The sequence below is a fragment of the Photinus pyralis genome, unplaced genomic scaffold (genome assembly GCF_008802855.1).
Source record: "Photinus pyralis isolate 1611_PpyrPB1 unplaced genomic scaffold, Ppyr1.3 Ppyr1.4_LG8, whole genome shotgun sequence".
In the NCBI taxonomy this organism is placed as follows: domain Eukaryota; kingdom Metazoa; phylum Arthropoda; class Insecta; order Coleoptera; family Lampyridae; genus Photinus; species Photinus pyralis.
The window spans coordinates 1,590,547-1,605,707 of NW_022170819.1; the positions used below are offsets into that span (position 1 = coordinate 1,590,547).

Below are 15,161 nucleotides of genomic sequence, written 5' to 3' on the forward strand. Positions count from 1 at the left end.
TAGGCCTGTGCTTCTTGGTCCTCCTTCACCCATACTGTCATCGGTACATATTTTTGGTTCCCTCCTTCTGTTTTTTTTTAAGTGCTTATCAATTTACTCATTTTTCTCCATTGGGCTAAGCTTGGCGATGTTGTCTGCATACTCGGCGCATTGTTTGATCTCTCCAAAGGTTCTGTTTTTCTCCTCTCTGGCCTTCCTTAGCTCTTTCTTCGCTTCAGGTTTGTGCGGGTTTTGCCCAAACCTCTTCAGTGCTTTGCTGTGGTGTTCCACGATTTGCTTCCTGTTCGGTGACATGGGCGGTTTCCCCCAAGTGTTTATCCCTGCTGCTTCGGCGATCCTGTTCCAAGATGGTCTCCCTTTCCCCGTTTTGTTCCTGATCTCGTCCTACTCCTTTCTATACTCCCCCCTTTTCTTTTCCCCAGTCCCCAGTTTCACCCTTACCATTTTGTGGTCCAATCCTACTCCCATTGTGTATTTGGATTTGGCCCTTACTATGTGGTCGATCTCTGATTCAGAATTTCCTTAATGTCACCTAACATGATGCCCGGGTATCTTCCGCTCTTTTACTCTATTATTTCGCTCGGAGCTTCCTGAGTTCCACCTGCCCTCTTTTGTCCGGAGGGATGTGGCATCCTATAACCGATAGTCTTCCTAGGCTCGTCTTGATTTGGGCCATAGATACACTCTCGCTTCTTTCTTCAAATTCCTCCTACTCGCGCACTCTTCTTCAAACCTGCTCTGCTTGTACACATTCGCCCGTTACATTCATGTTCCTTTGGCGTTTACACAATGATCCGCCATTTCGTTTACACGCCCCTGACACTCTTTTCCTGCGCTTCCACCATTCAGCTCAATTTTCTACATCTGGGTACCCCCTCCCAACCTCAGTATCTATAAAATGATATTGTGATGTAGAGAAGAGAAGATAGAATCCTTTTTTCTCCTTTCCTGGGGGGTATTCCATACCACCTAGATCCATCACGCCAGTTCCACATTCTTCCCCAAAACATACTACAAAATAGTACATAGGGAGCATAGAATACTTGCCAGGAAGTCCTTAGGGCTGAATGCCTTGAGGTGAAAGATAGCACCTGGGGGTTCTGGGGGGTATAGAGTACCCCCATTATCTATACAATGACATTATGATGTAGGGAAGACATGCTCAATCGTTCTTTTTTCCTGGGGTGTATTCCATACCCTCCACAGAACTCCCGTTTCCATATTAGTCTCCAAAACAAACAGTGAACATACCACATAAACCATTATTTTAGGGGAGGCACCATAGAAAGTAAGATTAGGAGCCCGTGGCGTATGGGATACTTGGCAGGAAGGCAAGACTTTGCAGTTTTTGTTAAAAAATACCACAACAGTCCTTAGGGCTGAATGTTTTGAGGGTGAACATGAGGGGGGGGGGTATTACACAAACAGTATTATGTATGTATGGAGCTCGTGGAGTATAGAATACTTTCCAGCAGACCATGAGTTTTAGTCTTTTGAGCACGGCGGCGGCGGGGGGGGGGGGGAGGCTAAAAATGAACCGCTCTTTAGTTAAAAATAGAACGAAACAGATATTACAAAATAATTTATTGATTATATCCCTAATAACTCTAATCAAAACTTAATGAATAGATTGTTTATCCGTCCACAAATTTTATGTTGACCATATATACATACAGGGTGTCAATTTTAAAACTTGCAGTCGGCCATATTTTCCATACTAAAGAAGATATTGAAAATCGCGCAAAACCGTTTCGGGGGTATCGAGGGGGAACCAGAATGACGTTATGAGTGACAACTCCCCACCACCATTAACCCCACAGCCCCCCCTATTCAAAAATCTTAAATGGCAACCCCATACTTGTGACACATCGTTGGAAAGCTACTGAAAAATGCTTTCCAGTGGTACCAATGAAGTCAATATTTATTAAGACAATTTAACAAACATTTAATAATTAACAAAAAAAAAACTAAATGTTGACATTGAGGGATTTATGGCAATTTGGTCAAGAACTTTTTTTAATTTTTGTTGACTTGTCTTTAATGAATATTGACTTTATGGGTACCACTGGAAAGCATTTTTCAGTAGCTTTCCAACGATGTGTCACAAGTATGGGGTTGTCATTTAGGATTTTTGAAATGGGGGGGCTGTGGGGTTAATGGGGGTTGTCACTCATAGCGTCATTCTGGTTCCCCTCGATACCTCCGAAACGGTTTTGCGCGATTTTCAATATCATCTTTAGCTTGGAAAATATGGCCGACTGCAAAATTGGCACCCCGTATACATGTTATGTTTGTGATTTGTAATTGTTATTTACAATTTTCCGAATTAAAGATTATTGTTATTATTATTATGGAATACCCCCCTCCCCCAGGTATTATAAAAACATTATAATGTATGTCAAGGTCCAGGGACCATAAACAGTAACAGTAGGAGTATAGAATACTTGCCCGGAAGCCAAGATTTTGTAGTCTTTTGTGAGAAAACACCACAATAGGCCTTAGGGCTGAATGTTTTGAGGGAGTACGTACCGGGAGCAGGGTTCTTGGGGGCTGCCATACCCCCAGTATTACTAAAATGTTAACGAATGGCCTTTAGCTCTTGTAGATCCTGTAGTAGTGATGAAATATTACGGTCCGTGGAGATGAAGTACCCTTATCGATATATCAGGCTATTTCAGTATACAGTAGTTTTGTGCTTTCCCGATTTTGAGTTACTCAGTTTTAGAATGGGACTGCATCTTCACGCGTAGGTCCTTCAAGTATTCTTCAAAAGTTCGTTAAAGATTACCGACAGATTTTATTGTCGGTTGCATTAAAGATTCTTAAATCAGAGATTCAAAATATTAAGAAGGCAATAACTGGAGAATTATTAAAATTGTGGTATGAGTCACTGTCATCCACTTGAAAATATAGGCACAATAAGGTTTGAAGCTATATTCAATGAATTGACCATTAGTTTTAAACCACCCTGTAGAGGGGCGACCAAACTTTAAATGAGTATTGTTGGTTTTGGAAGAGTTTTTGAAATTCAAGTCAACGGAGTCAAATTTCAAAAAATTTTAAAAATCTTGAATAACTTGAAATCCTTTGATGCTGGGTATAGGGAAATGTGGTATCAAACGACGAAGATTTTCATGTAGATTTCGAAAATGCAATAAAATACAGGGTGTTCTACTTAATATAAGAAAGGTGCTATCCACACATGATAGTGTTTTCTTTCGATAAATTAGGAAAAACTATGTTGGTATGCACATTTTCAATGAGTACCTTAGGCAATGGTTTACGTGAAACAGCCTGTATTCTTAAAGGTCATAGTTAGCAATGTTATGGCAATGGCCTTTAGATCTTGAAAATTAGGACAAAGCTGTGACCCTGGCAAAGAACTTGACAGGACTTAACGAATGGTATGTAAATCCCTGTTTCATCTTGCGAATTAAGGACGTTTGAGTCATCGAATCGTCAGGGTCCCAAAGAATCTTAGGAAGCCATGAAGTGAGCTGGAAGATCATACAAAAAGAGCACTTCATTCTTGAAGGGTTTGTAACATTCTTGATTCTTTATGATTTCTTCACATTCAAAAAATTATTCAGATCTCTATATGATTCAGCGTTTTTTAGTTTCATTAGGCCAAGAAATTTGTTCTACTCTGTCGTAGATGGACGAAGTCCGCACAGTTCAATTTCTTTGAGAATTTAACAAAAAACTTTTAATTACATAATTCGCTATGGTTAGACTACTAGTATTTGCAATAAAAAAGCCATTTCATTGGACCTTTCTTCAGCTTCGGGTTCGATCTCCGACACCTACCAGATGTAGCTCGGGATCGTGACCGTTTCATGGCACGGTGCCTCATTATTATTCTCGCCACCAGAGAAAACGTTACCCAAGTAGTACTTCTTTCCGCGTTTACGTATCGCTCCAAATTTAATTCCACTTTTTAGCGTGGATTTAAAGTGTTTCCTACACTCGCTTGAAACGTCATATATCTTCACGAGAATCGTTTTCAAGTTTCTCTCCGATATGCCGTGCGATGAATTCTTCAGCGTGCTTATGTCTTTCAGGGCGTTCAGTATGGTTTGCGCAGTTTCTGTGCGTGTTGAAGACATAATTTTTTGACACTTAAAATTTTGAACTTCTAAAACAAAAGTAAATGGTTACTAGTTTTTTTATTACGTTATGGAGAAAAAATTGTTCTTATTCTGTGTTTGAACCCCTTCCTTGCTCATCAGGGTTCTTCAGAATGTTTTTTCAGGTATTGCAGATTCTTTAAATGCCTTGGGTTTTTCAGGTTCATCTGATTCTCCAGTTTGCTGAGAATGATTAAGCTTCCAATTCGGATTCTTAAAAATTTTGCACTTTTTGGAATCAGTGCCATTTTCCAGTGGCCCGATTTTTTAATTTTTCTAGTTCCCTTAACTTTTTTGATTTTTTGCATTCTTCAGATTATTCGGTTTCTTGAAATTCACAGCTTCCCGTTCGTCCCTGGATTATTTCTTTGGAGTGGTTAAAATGGATTTAAAAAAACAGGGTGCTCAAAACCGTATACTCGATTCAAAAGAAGGTGGTTCTCGCGAGGAAGGTAGAAACTATCCTACATCCAAATAGTTGCAGAAGAAGTGGAGTGAAAAGAGAACTGATTTGTCCATCCATGTTGCTTCAACGTTTTCTTCGACGCCTTCTATATTTAGCAGAAGTTTGTAAACACAAGTGAAAGTACGCACATGCTTGTCTCTCACGTGTACTAAGCAATCAGCCCACATTCCCGCACACCTTTAAAAATCCATATGAATGAATATTATTGTGCAAATTGTTTACAGCTATAAATCCATTGGCCTTGGTCAGAAGCCAAGTTGTAACTTTTATGGGTTCGAAGGGGTATTTAAAGTGGCACAATTCGATAACGTGCAATTTAAAATATAAGCGCGACTATTTTCCATTGCGTCCGCACCATAAAATGATGTAGAAAATAAAATAGAAACCTCATTGAATAACATGAAATTAAATCGAGTTTTTTTAGATGTTTGAATAATTATTCCGTTTCGTTTCAAGTACGTAAGTAGGTATGTAAATATTAGCTGTAGAGGCAGGTACCTACTCATTAAAGTCGATTGGTTATTTGGTGCGTAACCGATGAAACTCAACGTGGATGTCTCCACGTTAAATAGAGCGATAATTACCATGCAAAGTCCCGCGAGATTATAGAAAAGTAAACACTTTATGACTCTTATCGATTTTCGAAAGCAATATAACCTTCCTTTTTTACCAAAAATCGACTGTCCCAAAATTTCTCGGGAAAACACTTTTTATTATTAATTTTGATGCGTAGAATCCAAAACAATTCGCACTTTTTCGATCGGACTTCTCAATCAAAAGTTATGGACTACAAACCAATTTCGAAAGAAAATTCAAAGGGCTGTAACTTTTGAACTAGTAGCCCAATCCTGGAACTGTTTGAAATTATGGATTCTACAGGCCACATTCTATAAGGAAACTTTTTTTCCGGGTCGATCTGAGACAATTTTTTTGTCGGGGCTCAAAAAAAGGCAATGTATAACCTTCCATTTTACCAAAAATCGAATGCACCAAAATTTCTCGGGAAATCACTTTTTCTTATTAATTTTGGTGCGTAGAATCCAAAACAATTCGTACTTTTTCGATCGGACTTCTCAATCAAAAGTTATGGACTAGAAACCAATTTCGAAAGAAATTTCAAAGGGCTGTAACTTTTGAACTAGTAGCCCAATCTTGGAACTGTTTGAAATTATGGATTCTACAGGCCACATTCTATAAGAAAATGCCTTTTTCCGGTCGATCTGAGACAAATTTTTTTTCGGGGCTCAAAAGAAGGCAGTGTATAACTTTCCTTTTTTACCAAAAATCGACTGCACCAAAATTTCTCGGGAAAACACTTTTTCTTATTAATTTTGGTGCGTAGAATCCCAAACAATTCGTACTTTTTCGATCAGACTTCTCAATCAAAAGTTATAGACTAGAAACCAATTTCGAAAGAAAATTCAAAGGGCTGTAACTTTTGAACTTGTAGCCCAATCTTGGAACTGTTTGAAATTATGGATTCTACAGGCCACATTCTATAAGAAAATTTTTTTTCCGGGTCGATCTGAGAAAATTTTTTTTTCGGGGCTCAAAAAAAGGCAGTGTATAACCTTCCTTTTTTACCAAAAATCGACTACACCAAAATTTCTCGGGAAAACACTTTTTCTTATTAATTTTGGTGCGTAGAATCCAAAACAAATCGTACTTTTTCGATTAGACCTCTCAATCAAAAGTTATAGACTAGAAACCAATTTCGAAAAAAAATTCAAAGGGCTGTAACTTTTGAACTAGTAGCCCAATTTTGGAACTGTTTGAAATTATGGATTCTACAGGCCACATTCTATAAGAAAATTTTTTTTCCGGGTCGATCTGAGACAATTTTTTTGTCGGGGCTCAAAAAAAGACAGTGTATAACCTTCCTTTTTTACCAAAAATCGACTGCACCAAAATTTCTCGGGAAAACACTTTTTCTTATTAATTTTGGTGCGTAGAATCAAAAACAATTCGTACTTTTTCGATCAGACTTCTCAATCAAAAGTTATAGACTAGAAACCAATTTCGAAAGAAAATTCAAAGGGCTGTAACTTTTGAACTAGTAGCTCAATCTTGGAACTGTTTGAAATTATGGATTCTACGGGCCACATTCTATAAGACAATTTTTTTTCCTGAGACAATTTTTTTTTCGGGGCTCAAAAAAAGGCAGTGTATATTAAGAAACAAACCCTCATAGAAAGGAAACAACACAGGAATAATGCACGCTCCTTGCACTACAGGCAACCACTGAAAGGGGTAGAAACTGTGAAAAAAGTTGGGGAGGGGGTGAAGTGCAGGTGGTAAAAATGGAACCAATGGCTCCAGATAGGTTTTTGGGTATTTTCGATCGAAATCAATACCCTTTTCTCTGATTCTTTATCGTGAGATTATTCTGATTCTTCAAACTCTTTAAGCCACAAGTTTTTGGGGGGATCCGAGGGGGGATCTTTCAATCCTTCAACATACTGCACTACATCTGCACGTGCAAGTGCTCGAAATTCTACCGTTTGTTCGTTTATCCGAATTTGGAGTATTTGATTTTCTCACCGTTCAATTTCTTCTGGTTCTTATAATTAATTTGAATACCTTTCTTTGCTTTTCAGAAAAGCAAGATTCAGTGAGGGCGGATCATGTTGATAGAGAATGCAATACCGAGGGGTCTGGGGGTATTTCATACTAACCCCCCCCCCCCCCAGCACATGCAAGTTTTATGATAGGTATAGGGAAATCAACATTGTACCTTTCTCTCTCTTGGTCCTGGGAGGTATTCCATACACCAGACCCCCTGGTCCTACATTTTTGAGAAGGTAAGTATCAAACGTAACATCCGAAACTTAAGGGGTCGGGAATGCTCCTTAGAAGAGGAACATTCAATGATCTTTTTTGGAAAACTGTAAGAAATGTTTTTAGGGCGGATCATTTTGATGGATAATGTAACACGAGGGGGTCTGGAATACCCCTTAGCGCTTGCAAGATTTAGGTGTAAGGAAATGAACACTAAATCTTTCTCTCTCTTGGTCCTGGGGAGTATTTCATGCCCACGAGCTACATTTTTGAGAAGGTAAGTATCAAACATACCTAACATCCGAAACTGAAGGGGTGGGGCTAGGGGTGGGGAATGCTCCTTAGAAGAGCAAGATTCAGTGGTCCATTACTAAACTATAAGAAGAGTGGATTATTTAGATGAGAATTGTAAAACCAGGGGATCTAAGGGGTAATTCATACTACCCCCCTCCCCCAGCACATGCAAGTTTTATGATAGGTATAGGGAAATGAACATTGCACCTTTCTCTCTCTTGGTTCTGGGGGGATTCCATACACCTGACCCCCTGGTTCTACATTTATGAAAAGGTAACTATCGAACGTAACATCCGAAGCTTGAGGAGTAGGGAATGCTCTTTAGAGGAGCAAGGTACAGTGGTCCATTTTGAAAAACTGTAAGAGTTTTTAGAGCGGATCGTTGTGATGAAGAATATAACACCGGAGCGATAGTAGTTTCACTTTTATGTGTTCCTGCCATACACCTCCACAATGAATAGTTTTTGTAACTACGTCGGATGTTTCTACCCTAGTTCTCTTTGCATAATCATTTACTATAGGTCGTCTAGTACAAAAACAGTCGCAGGTAGCCGCAAAACTTATGTCTTTGTTTCGCATGGCCTAGATAGAGATGAAAATATAATATCATAATTTGTGTACACCTCACAGCCGGCCAGTTTTGCAGTGATGATTCACGTGACTGTTTTTATACTAGAAGAGCAATGGTTTGAATTATGTAATCGGCCGATTTTCAGGTAATTTAATGATAAAAGATAAACGGTACGCTAAATTAGTTGTAATGTTTCTAATTTCCGCAAGCTATCTTTTTTATAGTGCTTTATTAGCTTATTATTGCTCGAGGTTTTAGTGTACGTTAATCTTTTACTGCAAAGATTAGAACCACAGGAGTTGTTACGTCAGTTATTGTCATACGTTTGAGGACGGAAGTCCACATATCTATCAAATTGTTATCTTTTACAAACTATTTAAAATTAGGTTGGTATACATTTTAATATCGTAAAGTTATGTAGACTAATGTAACAACATCGTCTGAAGATATTACTTTTTGTGGACTTTGTGATATTTCCGAGTATGTGGTTCAGCATTCGGGAACATGCTCGTCCAGATTCTAATTTCCATGAGAGACAAGGATCAGACTTTATGATCTCCATTGTCAAAAACAAAAAATGCGTCACGAAAGATACCAATTTCGTTGAGAAAACGATCAAACTTTCAATTTCTTTGTCTAAAAACTAAAATGCTTCACGGAATTGATCAGCATTTGAGTATGGTGAACTAATAATGGAGAGGTGCACTAATTTCCTTAAGAAAAAAGGCCAAACCGAGTCAAATTGTGGTCAAAAACTAAGATATGCTGGCGTTTAAACAGAAAAAGAAAGGAATTAAATTCGATTTTCAATAAAAATTAACTTACAATGGAAGTGATAGTGAAGATCAGGTGAAAGAAGTGAAAGACGTAAATGTTAGGCTGCGTTTTGCTCATCTTTCAGCCGCTTGTCCTATATAAATCGCATTAATTTATCGCGCACGATGCTCGTAAGGCTTCCGGACATAACAGTCGTGACTCGATCTAAATACGTAAATTGAATTAAAAAAACGTCGCAATCCGCCTACCATATCTAAAGCGGAAAGATTTGGGTTAATTTAAAAATCCCAACTTTGATTAGATGTTGCATGACACGAGAAGATTGAGCGTTGACCTGATGAAGAAGAGGCGATTAATTACTGTTAATTTCGCAGAGTGTGAAAGTTTAATTAAAGGGTGTTTTAAAGTCACTCTTCAAAAAATACAAATTTGCATAAAGGAAATCGACAGCTGTGTTTTTTTTTGTTTGCGTAATTTCGTTGTGAATTATAAATTTGACTACTTCGTGTAGGAATTTTTACGCACGTACGTTTCGCATTCCGACATTCTTGTAGGCTTTTTTTATGGAGATCTAGATTAGCACGACGTGGGCACGAAGTTGTGAGACGTAGCTTTTGAAAGATGACTTTATTTGGTTACACCCACGCTACCAAAATTGAAATTCGATCCACTAACCTTGTTAGCTTTTCGCAATAAAACTAATCACGATACATCGATTATTGAATAAAATGGAAAGTAGACACTTGTTTCCAAGAATAAGATCTACAAATCGCCAATCTTCGTGAAAACTACGCTTGATCGAGATTGCATTGCTATGGAGTATGGAGTGCCACAAGGCAACGTACTGAAGCAGCTTCTTTTTGTCATTTTTTTATGCTGTTCATCTGAACAGCTTTGCTACAGGTTGACAGATCCTTTTCATCCAATTTTGACATTGTGGGCGTTCAAAATTTTACTCAGAGGGGGAGTGGTTTTGGAGAATTTTTCTCGATATTGGCTTTCCCTGATCTAGGAAATTAAGGGGATTTGTTATTCAGTCGATTTGAGTAAGGTCCTTTTAGGGGACAATCTGAGTAAAGTCGTGTTTCGATTGATTGATTATGCGAGGGAACGTGAGGGCTGAGAGGCATGGAATACCCCCCCCCCCCCTTCCCGACGATATTACGATCGTTCCAAGAAAAGACATTTAATTTAATTCATGCCATCATCATCAATTAAATTGATTACTATCCAATATATAATCCGGGGCGTAATCAGTTTGATTCGATGTTTGATTAATTTAATTCGTGGTCCAATTAATTTAATTCGCGGTATTATTAAACATATGTAATGAGTAATTACACACACACATGTAATTCCCCTTCAATTACCGGCAAAATGGTAGCCAATGGCAGGAAATTTAAAAAAATAGACCGTGTAATTTCAAACGGTAGTGTGACGTCATACACCTGCACTATCTCTCTCTTACACTTCAGTAAAACAAAAATTAATTGTAAAAATTACACTTGAAAATATACAATACAAACCCGTTTTCACACCAATCAAGAAGTAGAGGTAATGGTGCGTTTTTTTATCGTGGTCTCCCCAGGAGGCCTAATCCACGGAACGTATTCACAACTTAGAAATTAAAGTACGACAGTATTTTTTTCTAGTTACAACCTTGTGTAAATATTTAATTTTAAGCGCCATTAACTCTACCTCCTGGGTGGTGTGTAAACGGGTTTGTATTGTATATTTCCAATTTTTACAATTAATTTTTGTTTTGTGAATGTAATACTTTGATCATTTATTTCCATATTATGTTGCACATTTGATAATAAATGTAATTAAAACTTTCTAGCTTCTATTTTAGAATAGCGAAGTGAGAAAACATAAACGCTATGAGTAAGAGAGAGATAGTGCAGGTGTATGACGTCACACAACAGTTTAAATTACACGGTCTATTTTTTTAATTTCCTGCCATTTGCAACCATATTGTTTTTTATCTGTAAAAAAGAGACAGACAAATTTTAAATTTACCGCCTTTTGGTAACCATTTTACCGTCAATTAAAAGGTAATTACATGTATCTAGTTATTGTTATTATACCGCGAATTAAATTAATTAGAAGGCGAATTAAATTAATTGGGTCGCGAATTAAATTAATTAGCGAAAATTCTTAGAAACTAAACCGCGAATTAAATTGATTAATCCGCGGATTAATCTAATTAGATAGTATTCAATTTAATTGATGACGAAATCAAATATCAATAAAGCTCAAAATCGTACCAATTTTTAATTAATTAATCAAATCAAAATCTAAATTCCAAGAAATACGCAAATTATCTCCCGAAAACACCCTCGCACACGTGGGCAAGTCTTACGAATCAATTTAATTGACCTTAATTGGCCCCGCGAATAAAATACTCGTCAGGAAGGAAAGATTAGCCGGTCCTTTATGAAATACTTGTCACATAAGTTTTTAGGAGACAACGTGTTGAGGGACAATGTACTACTGGGAGGCGGGGGGGTTGAGGAGTATGGAATACCCCCTCCCCCAAGCATAGAGCCATAACTCTAGGGAAATAGGGAAACAATACTCGGGGGTATTCCATACCCCAAGCGTACGATAGATTCTTTTTTTTCGTGTTGAGGGAGAATATACTACCGGGAGGTATGGAATACCACCCAGCACACAGCCATAGCTCTATGGAAGGTATCATCTTACAATTATCGTAAGATCCTCCGAATACGGGAGGGGGGGGGGTTGTACATTCTTTGCCAAAATGTTCAGTGCCGCTACACCTCGATCTACACATTATCACAAAAGTCTGGGGGGTTTCACCAGGAGCTTAAATGGCGCCACCGTCGCTTTTTAGTTCATCCAGATTTCACCAGGGGCTTAAATGGCGCCACCGTCGCTGTTTAGTTCATCGAGATTTAGATCGGAATGCTGGGGGGTATGGAATACTATTGGTGAAATCCGGGAGGGGGGGGGGGGTATGGAATACCACACACGTCCATATTATGAGAGTTTCAGGGAGAGGTTCAATGTTCATTTCAGTGGCAAGCATGTCAAACACGCGGCTCGCCATTCTAAAACCTGCGAGCCGTCACAACGTTTCCAAGGTATAAAATTTAATTGTACCGGGTGTCTAGATACGTTTGTATCTGAGATACAGGGTGAAAACGAAAAGTTTGACTTTTTGGGATGTTATAATATCTTACTACCAATGTAAGAAAGACAAAAAAACTGCCTATGCTTATTTTAGATATTTTTAAGTAGAATTCAGTGGCGTACTAAAAAGAATGTTGGGCCAAAGTTGGTATATTTAAATGCCCTGATTGCATTGATGTATATAAAACCTTATTTTTACTGTTTTTAAATAGTATGGCCACGGATTCATAGGGATTTTGTTTTGTTTATTGAATCAATTGTAACTAAGGCAGCCGATACCAATCGATCTAAATGGCCGACGTTAGAAACATGTCATTTCAGAATTGTGAAAAATATGATGCAATATAATAGATAATTATATGGATGTAAAACAACAATTTAATCAGGGAAAAGAATGAAAAAATTGACATTAACATATATTATAATCTATTTGGGTCAAATCTCAGAAACGGTGGTCCAAAATTTTTGAGACTACCCCACTGCATTCTCCGTAAAAGTAGGCACCTTTTTTTTATCATACTTCGGTAGTAAGATAACATCCCACAAAGTCAAACTTTTCATTTTCACTCTGTATCTTAAAAACCAACGTAAATAGATTGATTTTGTTTGTGGTATTATAAGTTTCAATTTATAATTGTGTGACAACCTACGTCATTAGTCTGGCGAAATACAGAAATGAACGGAAGAATTTTGTTGAGACCCACTACCTTCCCTTTATTATATCTACTTCTCACGCATCGATTCGGTTTTTATTGAGTGAATTATCTAATCCACAAATACTTTTCCCGCTTTCGACGTGGAGGAGCTTTCTGTTAAAATTTCAGTAAGATGTAGTAAATTCTATACAGGGTGTCCCAAATTTGAGATACACTAATAATTAATAATTTTAAAGAGTCTTCAAAAATTACCTATTCAGGAGAGGCTCTTGTCACTCCTGGTGGCCATTGGAGCTTTTTAATACAATGTTTCTTCAACAAACCCCAAGAGTGACAAGAATTATCAGGATAAGTTTAGAGAGAAGAAACTTTTCCGGACTCTTGAATGCATTTTATAAAACTCATTCAAGAGGCTTCAAAAAATCCGCACAGTGTACAAAACAGGGAGCTCTTTCTGATCCTTGAAGGTGTTTAACAGCCTTCAAGAGTTATCACCAAGAGTTTATTCATTGAAGAAGGCATCATAAACATTCATAAATGTAGAAAACGGCAGAAATGTTCATAAAAATCTAAAAGAGCGGATTAAAGAAAGTGTTCGGAAGCTTTTAAGGCGAAACATACACTTAAATACTCTTAAATTTCACGCATTTGCCAAAAATGTTAAAATCGTGGAATGGTGGAATTTCCTTTTAAATATTCCTCTGCTACTATTAATTATTGTAATTTTCTAATACTCTTTCTCCATTTAGTAGTTTTTTTTATTGATTGCATTCAAACCAACTTTCGCAAAAGTGGAATAAATCTACTGATAAACAATTTTATAGAAATTTTAAAATATCCATAAATTTGCAGATACCAGAACATCCTTGGGAATCACCCAACCCAACCTGGTTGTTTTCCAAAATTGTATAATTCTCACACATCGTTTACATAATTGGCCAATTAATTAAGATTTAGGATGTAACTATCACGCAAGGAACGGCCTCACTGAATATGCATAAAGTATTTTTCTGGACGTTTGATTGTTAGTCGAGGGAAACACAAGTTTTCCAATAATTGCGAATTGCAACAACAAGCGAATCAATACCCTTTCGAGGGGTAAAAATAGAAAACGCTCCAACGCAACGAAACATCTGCTAAAGGTCTTAAAGGTAGGTAAAGTTAAAAAAAGACATAATAACTCCACGCGTGAGTTATGTACAGAAATAACCTCTTTTTTTCACCAGGAAGACTTTGCATAATTGTGAAAAATGTAACCTTGTCCCACGATGGATATTGTTGATGAGTGAATCACTGAACGATACGTGTTATCACTCTGTTGTGCGTTTAAAAACGACACGATAATGCGTAATTTCCAAATATTTGCGGCGCGCGATTAAGCAATTCGAAAAAAAAGCGGAAAACAGACTTACTTTTTAAATGTCAGCTCGTACTGCTTAATTTCCTTCCTGGAGAACTCGTGAAATTCGGTATAGACGTTAACAAACTTGTACTTAAACTTGACTTCATCCCCGTTGTCGAGGGCGTCGTTAATTTCCTGCCTCCTTACCAAAACCGAATTTAACTCCGAATCGGCCGGCATTTTGTCAACGTTAGAAAATCGGCGCTAAATACAAATCCGCTCGGAACATCCACTCGCAACGATTCGAAGCACGCGACTGGCTTGTAGTGTGTTACTTTTTACTATCACCGGCTCGGATTTACTAAACGAGTTTACTTTAATCGACAATATAAGCAAACATTACCCGTACCAGTAGCTCGCAAAGTTCAAGTTGATACAATGGTTTTTTTTTCGCGTCATTTGCGGTGCAGGTGGTAAAAAGGGTGACACAAACTGCGGAAGTTGCGAGTGGTTGTTCCGTTTTGATCGAAATTTTCGTGAATCATTCAGAATTCGTAATTGCAGTTTTATTTTAGAAATTGTTGATCAAGTACGTGCACCTTTTTTTTGTGGTTTGAAAACTACTCGTGCGCCACAGAAGTTTGCGAAAGAAACTTTGGCAATTTTGCCACTACGACTTTGTCTTTACAAGACTTCCGTTTCGCCCTTGCGTATAGGGCACCGAACGTTCATCCCCCCAAGAAATTAAATCTCAATTAGTAGGTCGGCGTTTAGCTAGCTTTAGAAAATTGGGCATTTAAAAAATGCAGCCGCGAAAGTACCTCGGGCTATCCTTTTTTAATGTCTAGACTTCTCATTCTTTAAAAGGCGAAGAGAAAACGGTCCTTAAATATAAACAAAAGTGCCTAAGTCTTTTTTTGTTGGCTTCACAACGAAATATTGAAAAAAACTCGCCACTTTCATGCAGCCCAAAAAGAAAAAATCTATACAAACG

At 37.7% G+C, this 15,161-nt stretch overlaps 1 protein-coding gene across 1 annotated transcript in view; it reads right to left on the reverse strand.

Moving 5' to 3' along the window:
• LOC116179658 (EF-hand domain-containing protein D2 homolog) overlaps positions 1-14,540 on the reverse strand; it is a 33,024-nt gene extending 18,484 nt beyond the window's left edge. Inside the window, exon 1 of the mRNA XM_031499467.1 lies at positions 14,238-14,540. Coding sequence (XP_031355327.1) covers positions 14,238-14,407 — 170 coding nt within the window. The 5' untranslated portion in view covers positions 14,408-14,540. The remainder of the gene's footprint in view (positions 1-14,237) is intronic.
• Between the last annotated feature and the right edge of the window lie 621 nt (positions 14,541-15,161).